This window comes from Mus caroli, chromosome 8 (genome assembly GCF_900094665.2).
Source record: "Mus caroli chromosome 8, CAROLI_EIJ_v1.1, whole genome shotgun sequence".
NCBI classification, from domain to species: Eukaryota; Metazoa; Chordata; class Mammalia; order Rodentia; family Muridae; genus Mus; species Mus caroli.
Genome location: NC_034577.1, coordinates 1,351,819 through 1,365,050, shown reverse-complemented (window position 1 = coordinate 1,365,050; position 13,232 = coordinate 1,351,819). Strand labels below are relative to the sequence as shown.

Sequence of the window (13,232 nt, the reverse complement as noted above, 5' to 3'; positions counted from 1 at the left end):
CCACCATTGTGACAAAATATCATAACAAAAGCAGTTACAGGAAAGGAGTTTATTTTGGCTTACACTTCCAGAGAGATTCTGGTGATCATGGTAGGTAAGATTTGTCAGCAGAGAGGGAAATAAGAACGGTAGGAGCTAGAAGTTGCCTGGTTAAATTGTATTTACACTCTGGATACAAAGAGATTAGACAGGTAGTAAAGTAACAATATAAAGCCCAAAGGCCTGTCCTGAATGACCCAATTCCTCCAGTAAGACTCAACTTATTGAAAATTCTACATACTTCCTCAATAATGTGATCAACTGAAGACAGAGTATGCAGATATGAAGTTATTTGACATTCAAACCACAGCAGCCCTAAATATTCTTGTATCTTCTGTGCAGGTTAAATTTTAAAAACTACCAGATTGTTCTGGCAATGGTTTATGCTATTGAGGAGATCAACAGGAACCCTCATATTTTACCCAATGTGTCTCTGGGATATGATATATATAATGTCATGTTCAATGAATGGTGGATATTGGATAGATGCATCACATGGCTATCCGGGCCAAAGAAGTATGTGCCCAATTATACGTGTAGGAGAGAAATGAAGTCTATTGCAGTACTCACAGGCATATCATGGATAATATCTGCCAATATAGGGACACTACTAGAACTCTACAAATATCCACAGGTGAGAATGAGTGAAGTGAAAAAAGATAAAAGCACTTATAATTCATTGCCATTCCGAGATGCTAAAAAGAGGATGAAATAAATGTGCTTATGCATCTGAAAAAGGTTATAATCCCAAAGAGTAGGTATTCAGTGATGTATTCAGGACAAAGAAAAGGAACAGGCTGAAGCGGACAGTGACTACAGGGAAACCTAAATGTAAGAGTATGATGGTCTAGAGAAGCAGCTTTATATATGTGTGTGTGTGTGTGTGTGTGTGTGTGTGTGTGTGTGTGTGTGTGTAACCTAAGTTCTGGTAAAGCAGAGACAGGTGAGTTGCTTGAGCTCACAGAGTAGCCAGGGTAACCAAAACTGAGCTACAGTTTCACTTAGAATCCTATGCAAAAATTAAAAATAAATAATTAAAAATAAAAAAGGAAAAATTAAATATAGTGAATAATGGCAAAGAACTCCAATATCAACCTTTGGCCATGTGCATGCACATAAACAGCTTGAGTGAATTATCATCATATGGTGTGATTCTCAAAGCCTGTCACGATTGTACATGTGCTTTATGCTTCCTTCTCTTAATTCTTTTATTCTCTTTATCTTCTTTTTCTTTTAGCTGACCATTGGGCCTTTTGATCCTAACCTTGATAATCATGAACAGTTTCCTGATCTCTATCAAATAGCCCCCAAGGACATGTCTCTGTCCCATGGCATTGTCTCATTGTTGAATTATTTCCACTGGAACTGGGTGGGATTGATTATGTCTGAAGGACAAAAAGGTGTTCAGATAATCTCAGACTTGAGGACAGAGATGGACAGAAATAGAATATGTGTAGATTTTGTGGAAATAATCCCAGTTAGTAAAGTATCTCATTTACCAAACAGGCAATTGAATCCTACACAGGTTCTGGAATCATCAGCAAATGTGATCATCACCTATGGTGACAGTGATTTTCTGAGAGGCTTCCTGTTTTATTTAAGACAAACTCTAGTTACAAGGAAAGTCTGGATCATGAACTCAGAATGGGATGGTATCATCCAGTCAAAGCATTTCATTTTAAATTCATTCCATGGGAGCCTCATCTTTGCTCATCACCACAAAGAAACCTCTGGTTTCAGAAATTTTATCCAAACAGTTCATCCTTCGAAATACCCAGAAGATTTTTACCTTACAAAGCTGTGGTTCTACTTTTTTAACTGCTCATTTGCTGATGATGACTGCAGTACGCTGGAGAACTGTCTGCCTAATGCTTCCTTGCATGAGTCACCAGGGAGCCATTTTGACATGGTCATGACTGAGTTTGCTTATAATGTATACAATGCTGTGTATGCTGTGGCCCACAGCCTTCATGAGATGCTTCTTCATTACATAGAAGTAAGGCCAATAAGAAAGGCAGAAGAGCTGATGTTTTCAGCCTGGCAGGTAATGTGTCTCTCATTAGATTGCTCAGAACATCAACAATGTGATTTTCTACCTGTATGCTTATTGAGGTCACACTACTTACTTTGGATCTCTAAGGGTACAAAATAAACTACTTGCAACTGACAAAGGGATAAGTAAGTCAAAACCTATGCAGAAATATTTAAAGAGAACACAGTGTCCATGGAGGGAAGACAGTGTGTTCTAAACCCACATCAGTGTTTTGTTTTACCAGATCAATGACTTCTATATGAAAGATACAGAATCTATCTTGTCTTGTGAGCCCTATGGCAGGCAGTGTGAGACTATGGGAGTAAACTGTTAGGCCAGAGATGATTGAGGAAAGTAGAGTGCCCACACATAGAATCAAACAACATGGAGAAAGGAGTTACAGAGACAAGCTGGAGAAAGGAGCAAACTGAGAGTAATATAGGTATGTTATAGGTATAATATAGTATTATAAGTACAATGTAATAGGAATGTGTGGAGTCCCAGCTATGAAGAAGAAGATTCAGAAGTAAGAGAAGTGACTGAGCTGACTGAAGATTAAAACACTTAGGCACAAGACTATCACAACGTGCAGCAAAGCCTGTGGAGGTCAACTGGGCAATGGAGGTGACTGATGACACCACATATATGTATAATTCCACAACTTGCAGTAAAGACTACAGACTAAGTCGGGAGGTGTGGGTCCTAAGGGGTGTAGGGGAAGGAGAGGGAGGGAAAGAGCCTATGTCCGGCCAGAGCTCCTGTGCTCTGGGCAGGTGGATGTGGGAGGATTGCCGGGCACATTCTACTCAGTCCCAGGTGGGCATCTGGCTGTGTGAAGCCACTGGACCCCACTCGACAGGGGGTGGACAAGGGGCAGCCCCTGATAATAGGGGCTCCGGGCTGATACCCTTGGCCCCAGAGATACAGGAGAGAGGGCAGACAGAGAGAGATTCCCACGCAGGTGAGAGTCCTTAGTCCAGTCCATGGCTGGAGCATAGGAAGGCCTTCTGATGGGAGATTAGGCACAGTTCATTAGAAGAAAGCCTATCCCACTGTCCAAGCACAGCTGTCCTTGGTGAACAGAGACAGTATAGGGTTTTAGAGCTTTATTGTAGAAAGGCAGGGGGAAAGAGAAAAGGTAGAAAGAGAGAGAGACCGGCATGGCCAAGAGGAGAGAAGGGGAAAAGGAGAGAGAAGAAAGGCTAGAGTAAAAAAGAGAGAGTAAGGGGGAGAGTAAGGAAAGTAAAAGCTTAAGGGAGTAAGAGGGAGAGAGACTAAGAGAGTGAGAGGAAAGAGTGTGGTGGGGTCAAACAGCCCCCCTTATGGTGGACTGTTATCTTGTTGCTAGGTAACTGGGAAGAGTTTAACCTGAAGGTCAGAAGCTTGGGACATTGTCTACAGGACTGTTGACCACACACTTCTTCTTTGGGGGCTGTGGGGGCTGTAATTTTGAGAGGATCCAGGAGTCCAGGAGACATGAGGGAACACCTACCATCTCATGTAGGTGAATTATCAACACTGGGTACCGGGGTTCCACACCTCAGCTCGACTAGAGACCAGAATGTCTGTACATAGCACATTGCCCCACAGTGGGAGGGTCGGGGGTGGAGGTGGAGGTGCCCCAGACAGTCAGTTATCTTGATTTCAACAGAAACAAGGACTTTCCAGAAGTGTGCTGAACCTTGGACATTGACTATTATTGCAAACAGAATCTGACTCAGGAGAAAAAATAGGAATAAAACATCCTGAATACTAGTCAGACAGAGGAAAGTTACTCTTCAGTCCTACTAGGACTTACCCTCTCCTAAATTGTAAATACCTTTAGTTGAAGAGAAGTGTGATTTAAATTTTCAAGAAAGAAATATCTTTTTCTAAATCAACAAATTAAGTCCTGATGTAAATTTCAGTACAGAAACAAAAACATGAAAGAAAAAAAAAGATAAATGTCTCCTCAAAATGACCAATTTTCGAGTAACTTCAACAATTATTCTTAACATTAATTCTGCAATAAAAAGATAAAGATGAGGAGACTGAGTTAGAATATAGGATCCATTCAGGTATTCCAAAAAGTACACTTTAGCATCAATGAGAGATGATTTAAGCAAACCCATAATCAGCAATGAGAATAAAGCAGTAATAAAACAATTTCAAAACTAAGAAATTCCAGGAACAGATTTACAGAATTTTACCAGAAGGTTAAAGAACTATTATCAGTAGTTCTAAAATTATTCTATAAAATAGAAAAGGAGTGACTACTTCAAAACTCTTTCTATGAAACCAGATTGATTAATACTGGTGTATTAACCTGAAACTCAAACCACATAAAAACAGAAATCACAAACTAGTCTTCCTAACAAACCTAGGTGTACAAATTAATAAAATGGAAGGGAGAAATTCTGTAATGATATTATAATTTCAAAAACAAATAATTTAAAATTAAAAATATGAATGAAAATAAATTCTCAAAACATCTGTAAACTTAATTCAGTAATACATCAAAAAAATCAGTCACCATAATCAAGTTGTCTTCATTCCAGATATTCAGGGATGAATCAGCAAATGTAAATCAATAAATGAAATTGATCACATAAGTGGTCCCAAACACAGAAATCACATGATCATATCAATAGATTAAGAAAAGACCTTTGGAAAAAATCCAATATTACTTCATAATAAAAGTCATGGAGATGTTAGGGATATTTGAAAAACCTATATCCAGAATGGTGCTAAATCGAGGGAAAACCAAACTGAGATTAGGGAATGTAAAATAAACACAAAAGTCTTCCTCTATACCAGTGATGAACACATTAACAAAAAAAAAATTAAGAAATAGTTCCATTGACAATAGCTATAAAGAAATTAAATATCAGAATAAACCTAGTCAAAGCAACCTCACCAAGAAAGAACTCTACCATGAAAACTTTACAACACTGAAGAAAGTAATTGAGTTGAAGAAGACACTAGAAAATAGAAAGACCTCCCATGATCATGGGTTACATAAATGGATATTGTATATTGGTCATAGTACACAGAGCAATTGACACTTAAATGTAATTTCAATCAAAATTACACCATCATGAAATCTCAACATGCATAATGGCAGACCAGTTGACAAGCCAATATGTAGAGGTTCCTAACCCAAGGTGAAGAGCACCAGACAGTTGATGCCTGGTGAGATGGTCAGAGTAAGTTTTCTCCAGAGATGTGGTCCTAAGTTGTCAGCAATAAACACATGTGCATACATACAAACTACAGTGAACAAACTCAGCATAGCATGTTGTGGTTGGCGGGGGGGGGGGAGTGAGTCATGAATTTGAAAGGAAAGTGGGGGCCATGGGAAGAGGGGAGAAAAGCAGAAATGATGTGAGTACAGTTTAGTTTAGTTTGGCTTGGTTTGGTTTGGTTTGGTTTGGTTTGGTTTGGTTTGGTTTGGTTTGGTTTGGTATAGTTTAGTTTAGTTTGGTTTAGTTGTTTAGTTCACTCGTGTATGAATTTCTCTTAAAAATAATTTTTAAAACAACACTGTTCTTCAAAAGCATATAAAAATCTTAAAATTAATGTGAAAGCACAAAAGAGCAAGGATAGCCAAAGCAATCCTGAAAATGAGTACAACTGGAGCTATCATCACAGCTGCTTTAAATTCATACAACGGAGTCAGAATAATACAAATAGCACAAAAGCAGACACATATATGATCACTACAATAAAACAGAATGGAATATAAAGAATACAATAGATGGATAGGAGAGATAGGATAGGGTAGGATAGAATAGGATAATAGAGGACCCAGACACAAATCCATACAATTATAGCTAACTCAGATTTTAAATAAATATGCCAAATGCATACATTGAAGAAACAACAGTATTTTTAACAAATGGTGCTGTGCAAACTGTATGTAGGGAATGAAAATAGATCCTCATTTCTCAGTATGAATAAAACTAAACCTCAAATTGATCAAAGGACTCAACATAACATGTGATACCCTGTAACTGCTAGAGGACAAAGGCCATCAATATGCTTCAACTTATCGACACATATAAGAGCTTTCTGAAGTGATTCTGGAAGTACAGGAAGCAATATAACAAAGAAAATGAGATCTCTTGAAAGTGAAACATCTCCATTTCCATCCCTGTAATTCTTTCAGACAGGAACAATTATGGGTCAGAGTTATGACTGTAGAATGGCAACCCTATCCCTCACTTGACGTCCTGTCTTCCTGCTGGAGGTGGGCTCTATAAGTTCTCTCTCCCTACTGTCTGGCATTTCATCTAAGGTCCCTCCCTTTGAGTCCTGAGAGTCTCTCACCACCCAGATCTCTGGTGCATTTTGGGGGGTCCCCCCAACCTCTAATTTCCCAAGGTTGCCTGTTTCCATTCTTTCTGCTGGACCTTAGGGCTTCAGTCCTTTCCTCTCAACCAATATCAGATCAGGTCCCCCCCCCCACTACCCCACTTTCCCTCCCAGGTCCCTACCTCCCTCTCCACTTGTGATTGCTTTCTTCTCCCTCCCAAATGGGACTGAGGCATCCTCATTTGGGCACTTCAGCTTGTTGACCTTTTTGGGTCTGAGTTACCTTACTCAGGACGATATTTCCTAGTTCCATCCATTTGCCTACAAAACTCAGCCTGAGGAAAAGAAGGTCCAGCAACAGGCCCAAAGTGGGATCCAGCTCAAGGGGAGGTCCCAAGGTCTGACACTATTACTGAGGCTATAGAGCACTCACAAAAAGGGACCTAGCATGACTGCCCCCTGAAAGATCCAACGAACAGCTGAAAGAGTCAGCTGCAGGTATTTGCACCCAACCAATGGACAGAAGCAGCTGACCACTGTTGTTGAATTAGGGAAGGCTGAAAGAAGCTGAGGAGAAGGCCTATTCTGTAGAAAGACCAGAAGTCCCAATTAATCTGGACCCCCGAGATCTCTCAAACATTGTACCACCAAACAGACAGCATACACCAGCTGATATGAGGCCTAAAACACACATATAGTAGAGGACTGCAGGGGTCTGTGTTCATTCAGAGATGATGCACCTAACCCTCAAGAGACTGGAGCCTCCAGGGAATTTAGAGGTCAGGTGGGGTGGGGGGCTGGAGACATCCATGTAGAGACAGGGTTTGTGAAGGAGGTATGGGATGTGGAACAGTCAGAGGGTGGATGGGGGTTGCAGGGGGAATAGAATATGGAGTGTAAAAAAATTAATTTTTAAAAAAGAAAGTAAAATATACTGTACAACAAAAGACACTGTTAGTCAATAGAAAATCAGTTTAGAGAAAAGGAAAAAATATTTTACAGGCTTATATCTAATTAAGAATTGGTGTGAAAGTATACACAGAACTCAGAAAAATCCAAACAAAAAGAAAACAAATAATGCAGTTTTAAATTTGCCTATGGAGCTGAACAGAAAGTTCTCAAAATACAAAATAAATGTGGCTAATAAACACTTTTAAAAGTTTTCAACATCCTTAGCCATCAAGGAACCACAGACTAAAACTACATTAAGAGTCTATCTAACCTCAGATAGAATGGTCATCATCAAACCACCAATGACAAATGTTACAGATATGAAAAATGACAAACTCATAGATTTTTGGTAGAAATGGAAACTAGTGCAGCAACTCTGGAATCAGTCTAGAGGTTTCTCTAAAAGCTGAACTGGAACATATGACCCCCTCTATACCATTTCTGGTCATACACCCAAAGAACTCTCTATAACTAACCACAGAAATGCTTGTGCATCCATATTCACTGTTGCCCTACTCACATTAGCCAGGAAATGAAATTAGTTTAAATGTCCATCAGCTAGTGAATGCATAATGAAAATAAGGTACCTACAAACAAGAGTCTGTTATTCATCTGTAAACAAAAATGAAATCATCAGATTTTGAGGTAAATGGAAGAAACTGGACAAAAAATTATTCTGAGATAGGTAACCCAGACAGACAAAATTCAGGTGGCTTCAATTCTTTGGTTATGTGTGCTTAGTTTTCAATGCCTGTAGAAATAAAAAGTAAAAAGTAAAAAGTAAAAAGGAGCAGTTGGTGGGTATTTACAAAGTAACAAAATTACAAAAGAGGATAGTAACACATGGGAAAAGGGAAATAGAAGAGGGAATTCTGGAAGTAGAAAAGCTGAAAGAAGTAAGGGAGTAAAGAGAACAGAACATTCCTGTTCACACTCCTGGCCTCCTGTCTCCCTCAATGCCTGATGCTGCCTCCCCCTTTGCCCTCCCCCTTTGCCCTCCCCCTTCCTTCTCCCACCCAAGATCCTCCCTCCATGTGCCTCCCATGATTATGTTGTTTCCCCTTCTAAGAGGAATTGAAGGGTCCTCACTTGGGTATTGCTTCTGTTGAATTTCTTACTGTCTGTGAGTTGTATAATGGGTATTCTGTACTCCTTGGTGAATAGCCACTCATCATTAAGTACATACCACTCATGTCCTTTTGGGTCTAATTTAGCACACTCAGAATGATGCTTTCTAGTTCCATCCATTTGCCTGCAAAATACATAATGTCCTCATTTTCACTACCTGAATAGTATTTCTTTGTGTAAATGAACTACATTTTCTGAATCCATTCTTCATTTGAGGGACATCTGTGTTGTTTCCAGCTTCTGGCTATTATGAATAAGGCTGCAATAAACATACTGGAACACATGTCCTTGTGGTATGGTAGAGTAACTTTTGAGTATATAGCGAGGAACAGTATAGCTGAGTCTTCAGGTAGAACTATCTCAAATTTTCTGAGAAACCAGCAGATTGATATCCAGATTGGTAAAAGTTTGCAATTCCACCAGCAATGCAGGAGTGTTCCCCTTTTTCCATATGCTTCCCATCATCTGCTGTTTCATGAGTTCTTTATCTCAGCCACTCTAATTTGTGTAAGATGAAATCTCAGGGTCATTTTGATTTGCACTTCCTTGGTGACTGCAGATGTTGAACATTTCTTTAAGTGCTTTTAGGCCATTCAAGATTCCTCTGTTGAGAATTCTCTGATTAACTCTGAACCCTATTTTTAATTGGGTTATCTGATGTTTTGGAGATTAACTTCTTGGGTTCTTTATATATTTTGGATATTAGCCTATCAGATGTAGGGTTAGTGGATCTTTGACTAAAGATCCTTTCCCAATCTGTAGGTTGCTATTTTGTCCTATTGACAGTGTCCTTTGCCTTACAGAATCTTTTCAGTTTCATAAGGTTCCATTTGTCAGTTGTTGTGCTTAGAGCCTAAGCCATTGGTGTTCAAGAGAATGAATGGAAATAGGCAGGTGTGGGGGAGTCGGGGTGTTGAGGGAACATCTAGGAAGTCCCAAAGATCTGGGCTGTGAGAGGCTCACATGACTCAATGAGGATGATCTTAACAAAAATGTCCAACAATGGGGAATGGAACCTGAAAAGACCACCTCCAGTAGATACATAGGGCACCTGGTGGAGCATGGGATCACCAACCTACCTTCAAATTTTTTGACCCAGAATTATTCCTGTCTAAAAGAAATGCTAGAACAAAAATGGAGCAGAGATTGAAATAAAGGCCATCCAATTACTGCCCCAACTTGGGAGCCATCCCATGGGTGGGCACCAAACCCTGACACCATAACTGATGCCATATTTTGCTTGCAGACAGGAGCCTAGAATGGCTGTCCTCTGAGAGACTCTTCCAGCAGCTGAGAAAGATGCAGATACTTACAGTCATCCATTGGACTGAGGTCAGGGACCCATTTGGAAGAGTTAGGGGAAGGACTGAAGGAGATCAAGGGAATGGCAACTTCATAGGAAGACTAACAGTATCAACTAACATAGACCCACCAGAGCTCCTAGAAACTTAGCCACCAACCAAAGAGCATACATGGGCTGGCCCATGGCCACCAGCATATGTGTAGCAGAGGGTTACCTTGTCTGGCCTTAGTGGAAGAGTATGGACCTAATCCTGTAAAGATGTCATGCTCCAGGGAAAGGGGTGGGGGTTAGCAACCTCTCAGAGGCAAAGGGGAGGTAGGATCAGGTGAAGAACTCTTGGATGGGGGACTGAGAAGGGGGACAACATTTGGAATGCAAATAAATAAAACAACTTTTGAGAGAGAGAGAGAGAGAACAGCAAAGATGGCTAATCATAACAAAGAATGTATAACAAAACCATTTGAAAACATAGTATATGTCATTTAATGAGAAAGCATATCCTTTTAAAGTTAGAGTCACATCAAGGTATTTTATATTTTTTGTGACTATTGTGAAGGGTGTTGTTTCCCTAATTTCTTTCTCAGCCTATTTATCTTTTGTGTAGAGAAAGGCCACTGATTTGTTTGCATTAATTTTATATCGAGCTACTGCACTGAAGCTGTTTATCAGGTTTAAGAGTTCTTTGGTGAATTTTTAGGGTTTTATATATATATATATATATATATATATATATATATATATATAATCATATCATCTGCAAATAGTGATATTTTGACTTCTTCCTTTCCAATTAGTATCCCCTTGATCTCCTTTTGTTCTCGAAATGCTCTGGCTAGGACTTCAAGTACAATGTTGAATAGGTAGGGAGAGAGTGGACAGCCTTGTCTAGTTCCTGATTTTAGTGTGATTGCTTCCAGCTTCTCTCCATTTACTTTGATGTTGGCTACTGGTTTGCAGTATATTGATTTTATTATGTGTAGGTATGGGCCTTGAATTCCTGATCTTTCCAAGACTTTTATCATGAATGGGTGTTGGATTTTGTCAAATGCTTTCTCAGCATCTAACAAGATGATCATGTGGTTTTTGTCTTTGAGTTTGTTTGTATAGTGGATTACGTTGATGGATTTCCGTATAATTAAACCATCCCTGCATTCCTGGGATGAAGCCTACTTGATCATGATGGATGATCATTTTGATGTGTTCTTGGATTCAGTCTGCAAGGATTTTCTTGAGTATTTTTCCATCGATATTCATAAGGGAAACTGGTCTGAAGGTCTCTTTCTTTGTTGGGTCTTTATGTGGTTTAGATATCAGAGTAATTGTGGCTTCATAGAATGAATTGGGTAGAGTACCTTCTGTTTCTATTTTTTGGAATAGTTTGAGGACAACTGGAATTAGGTCTTCTTTGAAGGTCTGATAGAACTCTGCACTAAACCCATCTGATCCTGGGCTTTTTTTGGTTGGGAGACTATTAATGACTACTTCTATTTCTTTAGGGAAAATGGGACTATTTAGATCGTTACTCTGATCCTGATTTAACTTTGGTACCTGGTATCTGTCTAGGAAATTGTCCATTTTATCCAGGTTTTCCAGTTTTGTTGAGTATAGCTTTTTGTAGTAGGATCTGATGATGTTTTGAATCTCAACAGGTTCTGTCTCCTGTTTTTCCTTGTTATGTCTCCTTTTTCATTTTTGATTTTGTTAGTTAGGATACTGTCTCTGTGCCCTCTAGTTAGTCTGGCTAAGGGTTTATCTATCTTGTTGATGTTTTCAAAGAACCAGCTCCTGGATTGGTTGATTCTTTGTATAGTTCTCTTTGTTTCCACTTGGTTGATTTTTAGCCCTGAGTTTGATTATTTCCTGCCATCTACACCTCTTGGGTGAATTTGCTTCCTTTTGTTCTAGAGCTTTTAGGTGTGCTGTCAGGCTGTTAGGGTATGCTTTCTCTAGTTTCTTTTTTGGCAGCACTCAGAGCTATGAGTTTTTCTCTTAGAACTTCTTTCATTCTTTCCCATAAGGTAAACTGTCAGTTTAGAATGCATCTTCCCCCTATCTTCATTAACATTAGCAACAGTGCTTTTGCTCACTTTATGTTTAGGAGCAGGAAAAGGTCTTGTATGTAAAGGTAATGTGTGCTTTGTGACATTTGTATTGTTAATATATAACTTGCCTTTTTCTTTAACAGTGATTTATTCTTAGAGATTATCTTGAGTCTTAAGAAGTTACTTTGGACCCTTAAATAGTGTTGAGAGTATAAAAGACTATGCGGAATTTTTTATTATAAGATGACCAAAAACATTTGGAGTCTAGAAAGTGCCTCAATTTCAATTGAATTTTTTTAATATTTTTCAGTAGACCAACAAAATCAGTAGATTTCCATAGGCCTTTTTCATACAAGCTTAGTTACATTTTCTCCCTGTCCTCATCAGTATCATCCACTCTCATTCCAGCTTCAACTTTCTATCTACCATGCTCTCCCATACCTTCGGTGTTCTAATACCTCCTCCCCAACACATATTGTCTCTTCTCCTTCCCTCTCTCATAAGCTATTTATAACTTCCTGGTCCCTATAGACATGCCAGGTTAAGCTTACAAATCTAACCATTGAAAGTTATCAACAAATGAAAAAGAACATGTTACCTTGGTCTTCCTGGTACTGAATTGCTTCATTCAATATGTTGTTTTTGAGTTCCATCCATGTTCCTAAAATTATAATAATTTAATTTTTCATTACAGATGAATAATAGTCCATTGTGTAAATGTACCACGTTTTCATTATTCATTTATCTGTTTATGGATATCTAGGCTGATTTAATTTCCTAAATGTTTTGAATAGAGCAAATATCTCTGTAGTAAGATATGAGGTCCTTTAAGCATATGCCTAAGCATTTGCTTAAATGAGAAGGAAAACTATTTTTCTGTTGCTGTCATTGCTGCAATTTATGAAGACACTAATATGCTTAGATTTGCTGGCCTCAAATTTCCTATACTGCCAAGAACAACAACAAACTTCTGATCCTCCTGAAGTGCTGAGACAGCAGACATGTAAAATTATGCGCAGTTTTATGCAGAGCTGGAATCAAACCCAGGATTTCATTCATGTTAGGCAACTCTACCAACTGAGCTATGTCCCTGTAACATAAACTACTGATGTGTCTAAGTGGTGTTAAGACTAACCTTGACACTTAAAGAATCTCATCTAACACCACTTAAGGTGTTCAAAGCCTCATTTCACTCTTAGCAATGTACTGGCTAGTTTTTTCAATTTGGCACAAATGAGAGTACCTGGGAAGGGGTAACCTCAACTAAGTAATTACATCTGTCAGCTTGGCCTGTGGGCAAGTCTGTGGAGCATTTACTTGATTAATGATTGATCAGCCCACTGTGGACAGTGCCATCCCTAGTCAAGTTGTCCAGAGTTGCATAAAAATGAAAGCTGAGTAAGTCATGGAAGCAAGTCAAGAAGCACATTCCTCCATGNTCNCT

General features: G+C 39.0%; 1 protein-coding gene across 1 annotated transcript in view; it reads left to right on the top strand.

Moving 5' to 3' along the window:
* Window positions 1-400: 400 nt before the first annotated feature.
* Window positions 401-13,232, top strand: part of LOC110300074 (vomeronasal type-2 receptor 116-like) — a 45,842-nt gene continuing 33,010 nt past the window's right edge. The window contains exons 1-2 of the mRNA XM_021170121.2: window positions 401-673; window positions 1,277-2,083. Of these exons, the coding sequence (XP_021025780.1) occupies window positions 416-673; window positions 1,277-2,083 (1,065 nt within the window). The 5' untranslated portion in view covers window positions 401-415. The remainder of the gene's footprint in view (window positions 674-1,276; window positions 2,084-13,232) is intronic.